Raw genomic sequence first — 16,327 nt, forward strand, 5'->3', positions numbered from 1 at the left:
AACTTGTGGGTGTCCTCAGAGCTGCTGAGGGTGGTCCTTACTCTCTTCACTAAGAGTTAACTGCATGGGCAAATATTGTAGAACGTGCCTGAAGGCATGCATTGCGCTAGTTGTTGCCATTTCTTTATACGTGAGAGTAGAGGTGTAAATAGAGCAGGATAGGCTATCGAATCATGTCAGTTAAAACTGCATACAGTTCTGGTGTCCCCAATGTAAGAAGGACATGGAACTGTTGGAGCAAGACCAGAGGAAGGCCACGAGGAAGCACCTCGCATATGAAAACAGGCCGAGAAAGCTGGGTCTGTTCAGCCTGGAGAAGGCTGCTATGAGGTCTCTTCCAACCCAAACTATTCTATAACTCCATGATTCTATGACCTGCACTGAGCATCAGGTGAGTGCTACCTGCCACCACTGGAGCAGCGATTGCAACACAGCCAGTCAAAAAAGGAAATGAGCATTTTTAACAGAGGAAATATGGAGCTGAGGAAATTTCTGCTTTGGCCGTTCAGTCAGAAATGTCTGATTCAATTCCATAGTAAGTTACTTTATATCTGGTGTTAATAATCTGTTTTGTACTACCACTTTAGTATACAAACATTAACAAAAAAACATGATGCTTGAGTCAACAGATAGTTAATCTAAAACAAATAGATACTATTAACTTCAAACATTCTCAAAGCAACTAAAAGTGTTTGTGTAAAAGATCTGTAAGTTCACTCTATTCCAAGGAAATCCCAAAGAAATATCATTTCTAAGCCTTTCTTCTCCAATGAGGCACCTAATATCAGTCCTGGGATAAAGGTTGGACTTGATGATCTTATTTTCCAACCTAGTTGATTCTATGTTACAGTTCTTCATTAAACATCACGCGTTTTTATGTACAGATCTGTAACCAGTCTATGTTTAGTGGTTTGAAATATTACATGCAGCAGATATGCTTAAAGACAGGTATTCAGCTTTGGTAGGAGACCAGATCCTGACCAGAACAGTACTTTGTGCTGAACTCAGCAGTAACATTCCACTGATCAAAATTCTGTACATGCCGTGGACATTCCCTGTACCATCATATGGTTTCAATTTTCTTTTCATCTCTACTACATGTTATAGGAACCTCCACATTAAACAAAATTACTGCAGCAGCAATGCTGCCAGTGCCAGTTTTAGTTAACCCCTGAATACAATTATGTAATGAAAAATAAAACATTAATAATCAAATCTATGCTTTTTAGCTTAACCATCAGAAAAGGTTTAATACAAGATAATTTATTCCAGTTTCAGCTTCTTACACTATTGTCCCCCACAGTGTTGTGTAACAAAAAATATGCAGGAATAGAATACAGTGGAAAATAAAGATGAGAAATACCCCAGGAACCTGAGAGTAAGAGGAGAAGGAGAAGAAAAAGGTTCAACCTTCACAAAAGAGGATTCAGTTGCTCTGTGAATTGAGGGACCATGCAGGACCATGCTGTGCAGAGCAGGGGAGGGTGAGGAGGACAGCCTCCAGCCAGACTTAGAAACGCACAGCCAGAAGACAGATGTCAGGCAAAGAGACACCATTTTCACCATCCCACTTTTCAACTGCACCAGCAGCCTTGGCTCTACTGAATAGCTGAAAACAGAGGTTCTTGGACCCTTTGGAAATAGAGCCTGATTTTGTAACCAGCCTTGCAGAGAAGCACACATACATATGTAGGTAAAAAGTGGTTTGGCACTAGGTTTTTAAGGGTCAGTACCTCTAAGCAGGTACTACATAAGAGACAAGAAGCTACTTTATTGTGTTTTTTCTTACAGGTGTGCTAACCAGGCTGGTTCTTCCCTTTTAGCTTAGGAATATTCTGACACATTAAGGGAATGCACCACAGCTTGTCTGTTCGCTTGGGGAGTGCTGGCTCCTTCCTTCTCTTTTTCTTTCTTTGTTCTAAAAGGTGAGAGTCATGTTCCATATTCCCTTTGAATTAAAGATCATTTGGAAGTATGCCTACTACACAGACCAGACTCACCCAGTCAGGTCAGTTTCCTGTGTGACCTTGTACCTAAACTGGCAGACATCTGACACTATTGCTCTTCCATTTTTTACATCACCAGAAGGAATGGCACCAAGAAAGATTCTCACATAATTACTCTCATAATCCAGATCCCCTATAGCAGTTACCTATCACTCTGAGTGCATTTTACACAGTCCACTGCAGGAATGATTTCACCCATCCATTTTAAAGTTTCATTACCCAAGATTGCTTTTTATTGATAGCATGTGTAATAGATAATAAATTAAATGATAGATGAGGAACAACACAGCGACGTAGCCAATCACTGTGTTTTTCACTCTGTTTACTGTTTCGTTCATTCCCAGAAGTACAAGCTTCATGCCATGAGGTTTATAAGAAGCTATGGGAAATTTGGAAATAATCTTCTGTTACTAAAATGGCATGGCTCCATCATTTTTTTGGTGGATAAACTCTCCATAATACCAACCAACATTTCGGTATTGTTTTATGCCATCTATGTAGGGATGGCCTTAGATTTTTTGATAGATGAATTTCAGAGTGCAGACCAACTTGGGGGAGCTGTCTAATTTACAGTATATTAGTTTTAATATATTTTCTTTTCCACCTACAGGTCTTGCAGGTCAATATCCAAATAATTCTAGATGGCTGGGAAGGGGAAGGAGCAGATCCCCAGGTGAGAAAGAACTGCTGTCATGCCATTAAATAAACCAAATTGCATCTTCTTAAGAGGTTACCTGTTCATAGGTTGGCAATTCTGCCTTTTTGCTTACATATAAGTCCCAGTGAAGTCAGTGAGTTATACAGAAGACGTCCTAGGGCCTTGTGTCTTTAAAAATAATTACAAAGGGATAAAAATACCACTGCTAATCAAAAAACTTATATTGCTGCTATTACTTTTACTTTTCAAAGCAGTGTTTGTTTCATTCATGCAAGCTGAGATGAGAAGCAAGATAGAAATGGATAAAAATCTCACTTAAAAACCACAGAATCCAGAATCTAGGCTATGTAAATTTCATTATTACTGTTGGATATTACCTATCCAACATAGATACACACAGACCCCTGCACAGATTAGATACTGTTCTCAGATAGAGGTGTAAGCCCAGCACAATTCCACTCACTTTGCTGAAGTTCCAGATTAATGTTGGTGTTACAGGGAACGTGTTAGCCAAAAATATGTAATTGTGATTTTATGGTCTGTTAGCTCTGACATCTACTCATGTCACGAGTGGGACTGCAAAGACATTCTTCCCTCCCCACTTACAATGAGGAAAGTGAACATGAGCTACATAGGGGAAAGTGAAAGAAAGACTAGGAGATCCGGGAGCAGGGACACTCATGCCAGGACAGTGGCAGTAATTCATCTGTCTAGTGTCTCAGCTGGCAAGCAACTGAAGAACAGAAGCCAAGATGGACATGAGAAGCCTAAACATACATGCATCTGCTCTGGTTTTGTTGTGTAACAAATGAAGGAGATCGCCAGGAATCTCACTACTCCCCAGCCCTGTGAAATGGGGTACTGACTTTCTGTCTTTCCCTTTCACCACTTCCTCTTTCCCACCTCTGCCCCTGGATAAGCTTAAATCCTTAAAGACCTACCAGTTGTATTTTAATTAATTGATTCCACTCAGCTGTGGAAATTACTCTGGCCTTATGGAGGAAAAGCTTTCATCATTTTCATTGGAAGTTTCTGGAAGTAAGGAACACCTTGATGCTAAGTAATGACATCAAGTCTGGCCTGAAAAAAGCTTTTCTTGGAGAGACCTGCTGTGAAATACCACAAAGACATCTGTGTAACTATCAGTAATGGCAATGGCTGGGTAGCACAGAGGCGAGGTGACAGAATCCTGGCTGTGGCTTAAACACTATGGTGCAAGAAGCCGTTAATGCAAACTGTGAGGTAGACAGTTTATTTCAAAGCAACTGTTGCTTAGGGTTACCTTCTTCTATTGTTCAGACTAGCGTGAGCCATCACAAATGTCTGGGTGTCAGCAGTCGCTTCCTTCACTGGCACTATATTGTCTGATGACAGGTTCCCTTCTTGATGTTTGGGCTGTCCACACACTTTATCGACCTGTATGAAAGGAAGGGAAAGGAAAACTGTGTTTGAATGGAGAAAGTGATTTACGACTGCCCAAAGGTCTGCTTGTTCCCTGTGGTTGGCATTTACTGCAAGAGAAGGTATCTGGGTGACAGAAAGAAAGGGTTCTCCTTACCAGGACCTGGAAACTAGTCCCTTGCATAAGAATGACCAAGGTAGGAGGCAGTGCAAAGAGCAGTGCTACCAGGAAGCCAACAGTCATCGATTTGTGACCCGATGCCCGGACTATAACACACACTGGAAGAGGCTGAAATAGCGTCTGATGGAAGTGTTGCCAAACCAAACTTTTATTGATAAACATACCCAGAGTTTGCATGCATACAGATTTTGATGCAACATCTGCCCTGCATAAAGAGAGCAGAGTCTATCTGGTGTTTGAAGGGGCTTGTAACCAGAAGACAACTGAGTCTTCCAGCCTTTAACTAGACAATGCTCCCGTAAAAGAAGGGAATGAGCGAAAGAAGTCAGCATCAACAAGTCACTGTACATAAAATATTTTCTTGGACAAAACAGAATGAAAAGAGAATTTCCAGCCCTGGGAATCATCAGTGCATTGGATCCTGGGTTTATCACACCAACATCACACAGCCATTTGCCCTTATTGCCCTTCCTGAAGCCCCTCATAGGGGATTCAACACAATATGAGGAGAAAGCAAGCTTGTGTTTGTCCTTTGTGCTCTGTGGAGCTGAAACTACTCCTGCATCCTGCCACATTTATTTGTTGTAACACCTGTAAGTGACAATAGTAAGACAAACCTCTCCCCTTTCTAATCCACAAATAAGGAATCTGTAATGTTTCCCCCTACACTTAAATCCTCAAGCAGACATGAAAAGGTGACAAAGGAAATCCTACTGTGGGCATGGTACTGGCAGAGACCTTAATCACACAGAATCCATCGTCCCACACAGCACTGAATTTGGTTTCCCTTCTTCCATTTTCCATTATAACCAGGGTGACATGGATTTTTGCTGCTCTGTGCATTTTTCTGCATGTTTTAAACCCTTACTGAGTCACAACTGCCAATCTGTTGAATATTTCAGACCACAGATGACTTCAAAAGAATTTTCTCTGCCCCTTTGCACCACTATGTTGTATATGTCAGCACAAGTACAGGACTATTTTCTCTACCTTAGCCCATTTCCTCCAGGAAAACTACTACTATGTAAAGCCAAGGCTTTTCCTCTGGAAAAAAAAAGTCAGACATGAAAGGCTGGAGGGTCTATAGGCATGACACTTAAGATCAACTTTACTTGTATGAGTTATGGCCTGCTCTAGTATAATATGCTGTGAAGAACTTAAAGCTGTAGCAATTGAATGAGAACATACTGGATTAATCCTGACATATCAGAGTGGGAGCCAGCTGTCTCACTCGACAGCATGGACTGTGTATATTGTTCTGGTCTCACCAGGGACTAACAGCACTGGTTTAAAACACAACCTTGTCAAGTAGTTTGCTTCAGTCCCTCTTACACTTGTGAAAAGAGAAAAAAATCCCACTCTATGCAAATGAAAATATCAACAAAAATGCCTTTTAACCCTTTGGAGGTGGACAGAGGGTAGAGCGCAGCAGGACCACATTCCTCCACAGGATGCTCTCCCTCCTGTGCCCCAGGTATCCTGCAGCATGCAGACCCAAATACCCAGCAGAGGTTTCTGCAAAATTCATCTTAGATTGCATCACGTCACTGACGTTCATGTCTTCAAATTAAATACACCTCAAATTCAGTCACTGTGGGTTTAAGGCAGTTTTAACCAACTACACCAGGGAGGCTAGAAAGGCAATCTGGTTCTCATATATGTAAGTGATTAAGAACTCCAAGTGTTTTGGTTTTCCTGTGAGAACTTTCAAAGAGATTTAGAGTCATAATTTTCACAGCAAATCAATAGTTTAAACATCCAAATGAAAACACACACTTTGTTTTGATTTGTATTTTTGATACCATAGAAATAAAATGACTCTTTAAATTGCAGAAGTGTCAATATTTTCTATGCCAAACCTTGACTTTGGGGTTTTCTTTCTAACCAGTAATAACCATTTCCTGCATATCAAACAAAACCACAGTACTTTAAGGAAAAAATACTTCTCAGTGGAAAATTTTAACCAGTTCTGCTCCAGATCTTATAGCAGCCTTCCAGTACCTAAAGGGGTCTACAAGAGAACTGAAGAGAGACTTTATGGAAAGGCATGTAGGGATATTGTTTTTTTTATTATTATTATTATTAATAAAAGTTATATTACTCTTTTCCTAAATTCAAATCTTAGTACTTGGAACAATCAGGAAACACCATAAAGAATGACAAAGCCCATTTTCTATGATTTTTAAACTTAAAAAAAAGCCTGTTGATCTTAAATTACAAAGTACTAGAAAATCATCTCTCCTTTAACTATAAATAACATTGATGCCATTCCTTGTCTCTTTGATGATATTTAATCAAACCTGACTTCTAAAAGTGAACACCTAGAGCCAAAAACTAGTATTCTTCAGTTCTCCTTATGCTGAGTCAACATTCAGAACACTTTTTCTATACACTTTTCTTTGAATTAAAGCCTTTTTATTTATACACCGATGATTCTTAAATATCTTTCTAACCACCATAGCTACATTTCTTTTCCTGTGAAATTCCCTTTGCAATGAAATACAGAATCATAAATATGTAATATTTGACCTCTTACTATTTGTTCTTTAAAAGAGTGACTATTTACAATTATAGCAGACGCTTAATAAAATAAATTGAAGAAATCTTATCCAAAAATCTTCTGAACTCTTGCAGCTTGAGCAACCTTAAACATTGAGGTCATGTTTAATATACTTAATATAATCAAACAAGGGAAAAATGTCATGCCCTTCTGGATGCCGAGAGAACATTATCTCTCTAAAGCAGGAGACCTTTTCACTGCTTCAGAACAGTAATTTTCTTTGGTTTTAGTAATGGGAAGATCCTTCTAGTGATTGGGCTTTGAATAATTTAAATGCTGACACAATTTCCAGCAAATTCCCTCATCTTTAACCCTATTCAGCTCTGAAAAAACCCAGCACCTGGGCAAACACCTCTGAGAAATTACATCACTCAGCCCCAGATCCTGATGTTGCGCAGGCATCAGCTCAGCCGTACTCCAGAGCACACGTGCCACAACCACTGCTTGAATCATTATTGGGGTTTGCTCATTCTAGCTGCCAAGTTTGAAGTGAGGGAAGTAAGACACGGAATTACAGAGAACCCAGTTTTGAATGTTCAGGCTTGCATGTTCAGTTTGGGATCCCGCTTCCTTTGGGTCAGACATACTTTTACCACTTCATTACTGATGACACAAGACATCAATGGTTATCTTGTTTGTTATGTGAAGTTCATTATGTAAATACAGAATCCTCTTCTTTGGAGTGGCTGTCACTTATTACTATAGTACTGTTGCAAAAAACTCATTTTCAGTGCTCAAAAAAAGAGTGGGGGCAGTTTTGATAACATGTAAGCCATTTTACATTAGGAAGTTCTTCACCATGAAGGTGCTGGCACAGGGTGCCCAGAGAAGCTGTGGCTGCCCCATCCCTGGCAGTGTTCATGGCCAGGTTGGACACAGGGGCTTGGAGCAACCTGCTCTAGTGGAAGGTGTCCCTGCCCATGGCAGGGGGTTGGAACTGGATAAGCTTTAAGGTCCCTTCCAACACAAACCATTCCATGATTCTATGATTCTGCCTGTGGCAGAAGAAACATCCTTTCAGGTATCAAGAACAGGCACAAACAGTGCTCAAATTCTGCAACAGCTATGTGAATCAAACGCTACAATACCTTCTCTGAAATTAAAAATGCAAATTATGGGGGCTTATATCACAACGTTGTACAGAAATATTGGTTTGATAACCTGTACCAAGCCAAGTAACTGGGTATGCCATGAAGCCTGCATGTGAATGCATCCATACAGGCTTTTTTTCACAGGAATAGTAGCTGAAGATTTATGAAAAAACATAAAATAAGGAAATACCTTACACAGTATCAGGTATTTCAAGAATGCTATACATCTTCTACCTAAACAAAACATCACCATAAATTCCAATGATACTCTTTTTTGCTCTCGCTGGCTTTTAAAATTGTATACGCTGGTCAAGATGCCAAACTATCCGCAGCTTATTTCCACATGTAAAAATATTTTAAGCAGACAACAACTTTTAAGGCAACAACTTTGCCTATTTTGGTAGGATTTTCTAAACATCTTTGTTCAATTCAAATATATATTTCCCCAGCTGAAAAGAGAAGTGGTAATGATTTATAAAGCCAGAACAAAACCAGCACCTGAGAGACAGTGATAGCTCTTCTCCTGCCCCACGGCATTCCCAAGATCCAGAACTAATCTTTTCTGGACTTCATTACTTCTAGCATTTGTCTTTAGATATTGACAACCTAGACAGGTTAAACTCAATTTTGTAATTGATTACAATAATCTAGAATGGAAGCAGAATTCCACTGTGACTCAATCAGAGTAAGTCATTTCAAAAGCTCTCTGAAAAATTAGCTAACTTGAAAGATAACGCAAGAAGAAAATCAATAGAAAGATTTTATTCAGATTTCCCTTTCAGCACTTTTCAAACGTAATACAGCACATCAAAACATGATTGCATTTTACATGTTTCTCATGCATTCTTATTCTTAAGTAAAAGCAATTATCAAATATCATTGGAATTTCTTTTATCACTGCAAACCTAAAATGGAACTAAGAAAACCCCTTCATAGATTTTCCTTTAAAGGTTCAACAGCCAAGTACAAAAAGCAGCAAAGACGGATCGTAAATTTCACACCCACACATATGCAAAATGTTAATATATATGTCAAGAAAAACACACTGTACAGACTAAACCCCAAACTGCTGGAATTCTGACTGCAGACAGAAGTCCCTAGCACTAACTGGTTCCCAGTGCAGGGCAGGGACACCTTCCACTAGACCAGGTTGCTCCAAGCCCCATCCAACCTGGCCTTGAACACTGCCAGGGATGGGGCAGCCACAGCTTCTCTGGGCACCCTGTGCCAGTGCCTCAGCACCCTCACAGGGAAGAATTTCTGCCTAAGAGCTCATCTCAATCTCCCCTCTGTCAGTTGAAAGCCATTCCCCCTTGTCCTGTCTCTGCAGACCCTTGTAAAAAGCCCCTCTCCAGATTTGCTTTAAGTCAGGTTAGAAGATAGTCACACAAGAAGCTATAAATATGCCAATTTTTAATCAACTCTAGCAATGTTGATCTGTACCATAGCTCTTGATGATGCCCAACAGCTCTCCGAAGCAAGAGAGGGACCCTTTTCACTAAATGCATCTACTTCGATCATCACCCCAGCACAGTCAGTCCCACAGTCTCATAGGCGGGCACAACCACTTGGGTATTTAGGCACAAGCCAAAACAACCATCCTCACAGGTCTTCTGTTATATTTGATCTAAACACAGCTTTTACCTCAGGTGTTTTACCTCCACTCTTCATGTAATGCAAACAGAATTGTTTCTTAGCGGTTTTCATGTGGCTAGCATTATGCAGTCCCTCCAAAGAAGGCGATGAACAGTAACACAGAACAAGATTAATTTTTGCTTACTCCATGACTTACACCGTGTTTGTAAAATATTACATTAATTAGACATCTGGTTATGCAAATAAACTGCATAACTGTTTGTAGTCTCAGATAATTTGAAATGCTTCTCAAAAAATGCTGTATAGGTCCCTCTTCTCTAGCAGGGTGCCTGAAAGCAGGGTTGCAGGAGCTGGATACAAGCCCCAGGTAAAAAGACAGGCAGAATGTCGACACAGAGGAGACTGGACCTCAAGATCACAGCTTCACAGCTCCTGTTCAAAATGTCCCCGTTCTCTGAAGGTAGATATAACCTAGGAACCAAGCTTCGGGAAAAGACAGGGAGGAAACATTCTATGAGTAAAAGAGTTTACTCCAAATCTCTCTCAGGAAACCTGCTTCTGTCACTTGAACTAATATCTGAACATGTTTGGCGTGTATTTACAGGGAAGAGAGCATCCTTGTCAGGGCTGGCTAAAGCTGCAAATGTGAACCAGGCTTAAGATACAAGAAGAGTCACATATAGTCCATATATTGAAGACCACTGATATACATACCCTGAAAACACTTGCCAACATTATTATCAACAGTAGGAAAACACCAATTTTCAGTAAAAAAAAAAATTATATCCTTCAAAGATTTTTTTTTTCATCATTACTACAAGCATTTAGTTGGATAGATGAAACACCTGAACTTTCTCTTCCAAGACATTATGAAGTGACCAAACAAAACTAGGTAGAGGAAGGCAGAAGGCCATTATACTTTCACATCACCACATGAGCTGAAGTGATGATGTAAATTTATGCAATCACTAAATGAACATGTCAATAACAATGTCAAGACCTCAAAGGAGGTCAAGATGACCTATTGTGTGTATAATAGGAATCTAATAATTAGAAAAGACTGGTAAAAGCATTCATTTCCTTTTTTCATGAGATATGTCATTTGAATTATGATTTGCTGACTGATGCTGTCAAAAATCTAGTTTTCTAGTGCCTTTTATTCTGAATGCAAATAAGCAATTTTAGACGACACTGAAGACTTGAGGAATTACTCAAGACCTCTAGCAATATTATGTAGCACAATTATCAGTTGCCCTTGTTTCAAGTATTATGAAGACATACACAAGCAAATTCTAAGAATTCTCTCCTGTCTCCTAAGGAAATCACTTCTGATGCAGCAGTGATATGCTGCTTATAGCGGGTACCAAAATAGCTGGTTCTCCCGCTTACCTTAGGACATCTCCTTTTCTATTGTTCAGTCTTACTCAAAGATGGACAAACTCAAGCAGGCCCATCAGGTGTAGTGAACAGCGAGTTACACAGACACTTCCACTTAACAAAAGCTAATCACCTTTTGTCAGTAACTGAGTTACCAGCTCTGACAACGTGCTGAACTAGTGTTCGCAATGCTATCAAGAATCAATCATGCTTTATCAACCATGCAGTAAAGCAGCACATTTTGTATCATAACACATCAATAGCAGCAAAGTGAACACATGTGGGGTTTTGAAGACCACTCAGTATATGCAGCAAGCTGACAGAAAACAGGGATTCTTGGGACAGAACTTGAATTTGCATGGAAAAGATGTCCCAAAAGGGCACAGGATTGGGTATTAGAAAAGTCTAGAGTGAGCCAGCAACATGCCCTAGGGGCAAAGGCTAATGGTATCCTGGGCTATATTAGGACAAGCGGTGACCTTCCCTTCTATTCAGCACCAGCAAGGCCACACCTTCCCACACAGAGTACTGTGCCCAGTCCTGAACACCAGGTTACCCTGTCTGAGAAGAGGGCTGGACTACATGGCATCCAAAGGTCTCTCCCAACCTCAGTCAATCTGTGATTTGAAGAATTCACTGTTTTGTTTCCTCTGTGGCTTGTGGTAAGTCACCTAAGGGTAAACAACGCCCTCCTCCTACCCAAAAGACATATAAGAGTAGGGAATTTAGAATTTGGATGTCCCCATGGGACATATGGATCCTGAATTAAAGCACAAGAAATCCCAGAAAGGGACCTGAACCAAGTAAGCGCCCAAAAGCAGGAGAAAATAACCGATCCATAATTGGGTACAAACTTCTACACTCTCACTTTAGTGCTTTACTAAAGACTCATCTCACATGTGGTGAAGTCAACAAAACAAGATTAAGATTCAGTGGGTTTGTTTGCTACCTCTAAAAGGCACACACGGCTTCCCTTCCTTATAGGACACTGAATGCTTAAACCACTGTATAATGCCAAAATACCAGATAAAAACTGGAGGCTAGAGCAGTACCAAGACGGGTGGGAATTCGGTGTAGTCAAAGTGCAATCATTCAACACACATTCTAAGCACTCCAAAAGAAAGGGGCAAGAAATTTGCATTTTAGGAGAGGAAATAACTCAGTTACACTCAGATAGCTCATAAACAGCTATTTAAAAATAAAAAATGAAGCAAAACACACTATATAAAGCCATATTATCAAACAGCCCAGGAAAAGCTCCCTGTCAAAAATGAGACTAACATGTAAGACAGGCTTGGAACTGACCAACTCCTGACAACCAATTTAGGTCTCTGACAATTAAATCACATTCCGAGTTCAAAAGCTCTGGCAAGGTGCCTGCATGATTAGATACTTGCCTACCTAAAACTTGGGGATTTGCAGAATTGGGCTATAAATCTCACAAGATCATGGTCTCGCAAACATCCCAGTGGGTCCAAGGCTGCCTCTGCAGACCCAAGCATGCAGACAATGCAGGCATGATGCACCCAGTTAATGTCCAAGACCACCCAGTAGCCCAGCATAGCAACAGGAGCTGGCAATCATCAATGCAACCCAACTTATTGTTTAAGGCTGTAATTAAACTGCCCTGAATACACAAACTTGTTTCATTCAATAATTGCTTTACTTGCCTAAAATAGGAACTGGAAACAGTTGATTTGAGCCATAAGGTCTGTGTGCATCTGCTTTTCAAAGCACGTACCCATGTTTTTCACTAATAGCAAAGTTTAGTTCCTTCAGTGCACTAGAGAAGAGGTTCATTTCCACTTTTCTCCAGCCACAAGAAAGCACTACTAGCTTAAACTGGTGCTAAGTTAAGCCACCAGTCCTTCCTTTCAATGTATGTGCCAAGAGGCACTGTCCTCAAAAATCAGGTCCACAACCATGTAATACAATAGAAAAGGAAAAACTAATTTACTGTTTCAGCTACTTTGCTTGCATCCCATCTCTAATCCCTGCTTTGCAGCCTGAGCTGGTGCACTGGCACTCTCAGATGGCACCAGGCTCACGGCTGTGCTGATGGCAGAGCTGATCTGTCAGGTCACATGCTTTGGGCGTGGGACAGGCTGTTGCTCTGCCCCAGTTTGGAAAAACCCTGACTTGCCTTCTTGTTCTTCAAAGCATCGTCAGTTCATATCCAACTATATGGTCATTTGCACAGGCTTAATGCAAAACAGGAGACAGCAGTTATTTCACTGGCATCCATGGCTCAGCATTCTTCCTTTGACCTCCTTATTTGAGCAGGACCACTGTAATATTGACCTAAAAAGCACCCATTGGGGTTTTGACCTTGCAAATTCTGAGTTACATTCTCCTAAATTTAGGTGAAAAATAAGCCAAAAGCTCAGTTTTCAGCACATTTAAGATAGCATCTAAGGTCTTATTTAGGATCAAGTGCTTAAAGCAAGAGCTTGGCAGACCAGTGAGGTTAAGAGTTATCATCTGGTTGCAGAAAACAAACCAAAGACACAGCATATATATGTACCTGACATAATTACATTACCACACAAAGAATCTACCACAGTTACAATTTTATCTTCAATTTCAGACTCTTGCAAGGCAATGTGACAAGCAGGACTGGTTTTAACCTGACAGAAGGGAGATTCAGATTAGACATTAGGAAGAAGTTCTTCCCTGTGAGGGTGCTGAGGCGCTGGCACAGGGTACCCAGAGAAGCTGTGGCTGCCCCATCCCTGGCAGTGCTCAAGGCCAGCTTGGACGGGGCTTGAAGCAACCTGCTCTAGTGGAAGGTGTCCCTGCCTGTGGCAGGAGGTCGGAACTGGATGAGCTTTAAGGTCCCTTCCAACTCAAACCAGTCTGGGATCCTACAAAAACTTATCACCATAATCCAACAGAGAAAGAGGGACTGAACAATCATGGAGCAAAAGCTTTTCCCTGCATTCTAGATGTGTAAGTGAATCCTGAAGCCTAAATTCTAGATGTTTGGGGTTGAGATTCCTTAATGTAAAAAATATGACTTGGAATAGGAGAGCAGTGCTACATACATAGCATAAATTTTTTTACTGCCTTTACCTAAAGTTGTCTCTATGGGCATTGCTACTCTGGACTACACTATGGCTTATGGATGAAAAACACAGTGGGGCTTAAGTACTTGCAGAAAGGGGAAAAAGCACAAGGGTAGGACAGTGGTCCACAGGGTACAGCAATCTCCCAGGAAAAAACAGACACAAAGGGCTCCTCTCATTTATACTGTGGCCTTTCTGCTGCTCTGATCAGCCACTGAAAAGACCTACTTACACAACTTGAGTATGACAAGTTGTGTATGTACAACTTGTACATATAGAAAAGGCCACAGCGTGAATGGGAATTGGGAGCAGAATCCTTTCTTTTCATAATCATAAAAAAAAAAAAAAAACAAAACAAAAAAATGGAAACCTCAGCAACTTAATAAAACACATGGGAGGTTAGAAAGTAAAACTGGTTTGTTTCTGAAACAGGTCTTAATATAGTATGTCTGTAATAATGAAAAAGGGTAAATGAAAAGCATGCCATTTCCTGTTATTCTTTGAGTTAGACCATGCCCTTGGGTAGTATACAAAACCCCAGAAATGCAAAATATGAAAGTCATAAACATACAATTGCTCAGAACCTGATAATGATCTCTGTGAAACAAAATCTGAGGATTTTTGGTAGGCTTTGATGGTTCTGAATACAGAATTAAGCTGAATGTATTTTAAATTAAACCTAAAATAAAACCAGCTGCTGGAGAACATGCATGACCAAATTCTTCATTCGAACATGTGCTGCTTTTGGCTATTTTCTCTTAGGTTTTAAAACTTCACTGGCATTCTGCATATTCAACTACAGTATGAAGCAAAGTACAGTAGCTACTGTTGGCATTCAGTTAAGCCAATCTAATTTTATAGATGTTTGTCTAACAGCTCAGAACCACTGCTATTTCCATCAGTGAAGGATTACACCACCAAATAAATTTATTCCCCATGGTAGCTGCAATTCTATGTGCAACTGGGCCTAGGAGATATAGAGTCATCATTTAGGTTCATGAAGTTCATCCCACTGCTCTGCTGGTAACCCTCAAAGCCTAATCCATGGGAAAAAAAGAAAAACTTCTAATTAATTTTCCAAAGAGCTAATTTTAAGACCAAGATGGATTCCTAACTGGAATTTTCCTGTATGAAAAACATTTATTCCATTAAATAGATATTTAGACTGCTTGGGAAATGGGAACAACACAGAAGAATGTCACAGGAGAAGAAATTACTTGGTTTGCTGATACATATGAAAAAGACTATCCCATCACCGCAAGCCAGAGGGCAAACCTAACAAGATGCATAGAATATGCTTCCACTTGTGATTGAATTACTGAACTAAAAATATCCATGTCACAGTGGAAATGCCCTAATCAAATAAACTTTGAAATGCCATTTATTTGGGAATCTGACCTCCCATTTTTCAATTCCATAAGACTCTGTGGAAACTGAGGAGGGATTCAAAACATAGCACATTCTGCAGCTCTTTGAATTGAAAACACTTTTACAGTTGTGATGCTATTGTAGACATCAAAAACCTGCAAACCCTGTATATGCATGGTTCCCTTTGTACTTGGGAGGATGACAGTAAAAGCCTAAGCAATTCATTTCACAATGCATGTCTAAAACAGTCAGCTCCCATATTCACTAAGCTTTAAAACCTGGGGGTCTTCAAAAATAAAAACCTAGATCCTCACAGAAAGTCCTAAAAACCTAATTCCAATGAAAGTGATTCCCACTTTGTTTTAATCTTTTTGTAGCTTCTGTATGGATCAGAAAACCCTTCAGAGCAACAAGACAAATGTTTTCATTAGCTTAAAAACAAATGGCCCATAACCATTACCAAAATAAGGCAATATTAACCCTACCTAAACACCAGAAGATAACAATGTATTGAAAAGTTGACAGGAAACGCAATTTCCCTGGAAGAGTTTTACGTATTCTGGAAAAAAAGAAATTGAACCAAACCAAAACCCATCCCAGTCTACATGCTACAACTACTGATGGGTGCCTCCCAGTACAAAGATGAGCTTTCACTGCTTTCTGCAAAGCAGAATCCCCAACGGTTTCATGTAACCAAGTTCTGCACATAGATGTCCACAATACGCATGGCATGTAAAACAGGCCAAGAGAAGAAATGAAGCTTTGTTTGCTCATAGTCCTCAAGAATGAATACTGCAGTTCTAACAGCTATCTGCCTCCTCAGAATCCTACTGTACTCACCTAACTTGCCTACAAGAGGATGAATTGCGATTGATACAGCTCCAGAGATTCAGATTTACCCTTTCCTGACCCACAAAAAATTCATTTCACTCCTCCTTCCCTCTGAATTCCCTAAGTGGCTGAAGGGACCTGCTTGTCTCAAACTGCCTGCCACAAGGTCCGGTTCTGCAAGTCTCAGGCTGTT

At 40.2% G+C, this 16,327-nt stretch overlaps 1 protein-coding gene across 5 annotated transcripts in view; it reads right to left on the bottom strand.

The window, feature by feature from the left end:
• LOC133225946 (glypican-5-like) overlaps window positions 1-16,327 on the bottom strand; it is a 379,953-nt gene that overhangs the window by 219,573 nt on the left and 144,053 nt on the right. For all 5 annotated transcript variants that reach the window (XM_061378925.1, XM_061378924.1, XM_061378926.1 and 2 more), the window contains one exon: window positions 3,947-4,080. In XM_061378925.1, coding sequence (XP_061234909.1) covers window positions 3,947-4,080 — 134 coding nt within the window. The remainder of the gene's footprint in view (window positions 1-3,946; window positions 4,081-16,327) is intronic.

This window comes from Neopsephotus bourkii, unplaced genomic scaffold (assembly GCF_033783945.1).
Source record: "Neopsephotus bourkii isolate Nb327-2 ecotype Australia unplaced genomic scaffold, CSIRO-AGI_Nbou_v1 NB_1768, whole genome shotgun sequence".
NCBI lineage: Eukaryota > Metazoa > Chordata > Aves > Psittaciformes > Psittacidae > Neopsephotus > Neopsephotus bourkii.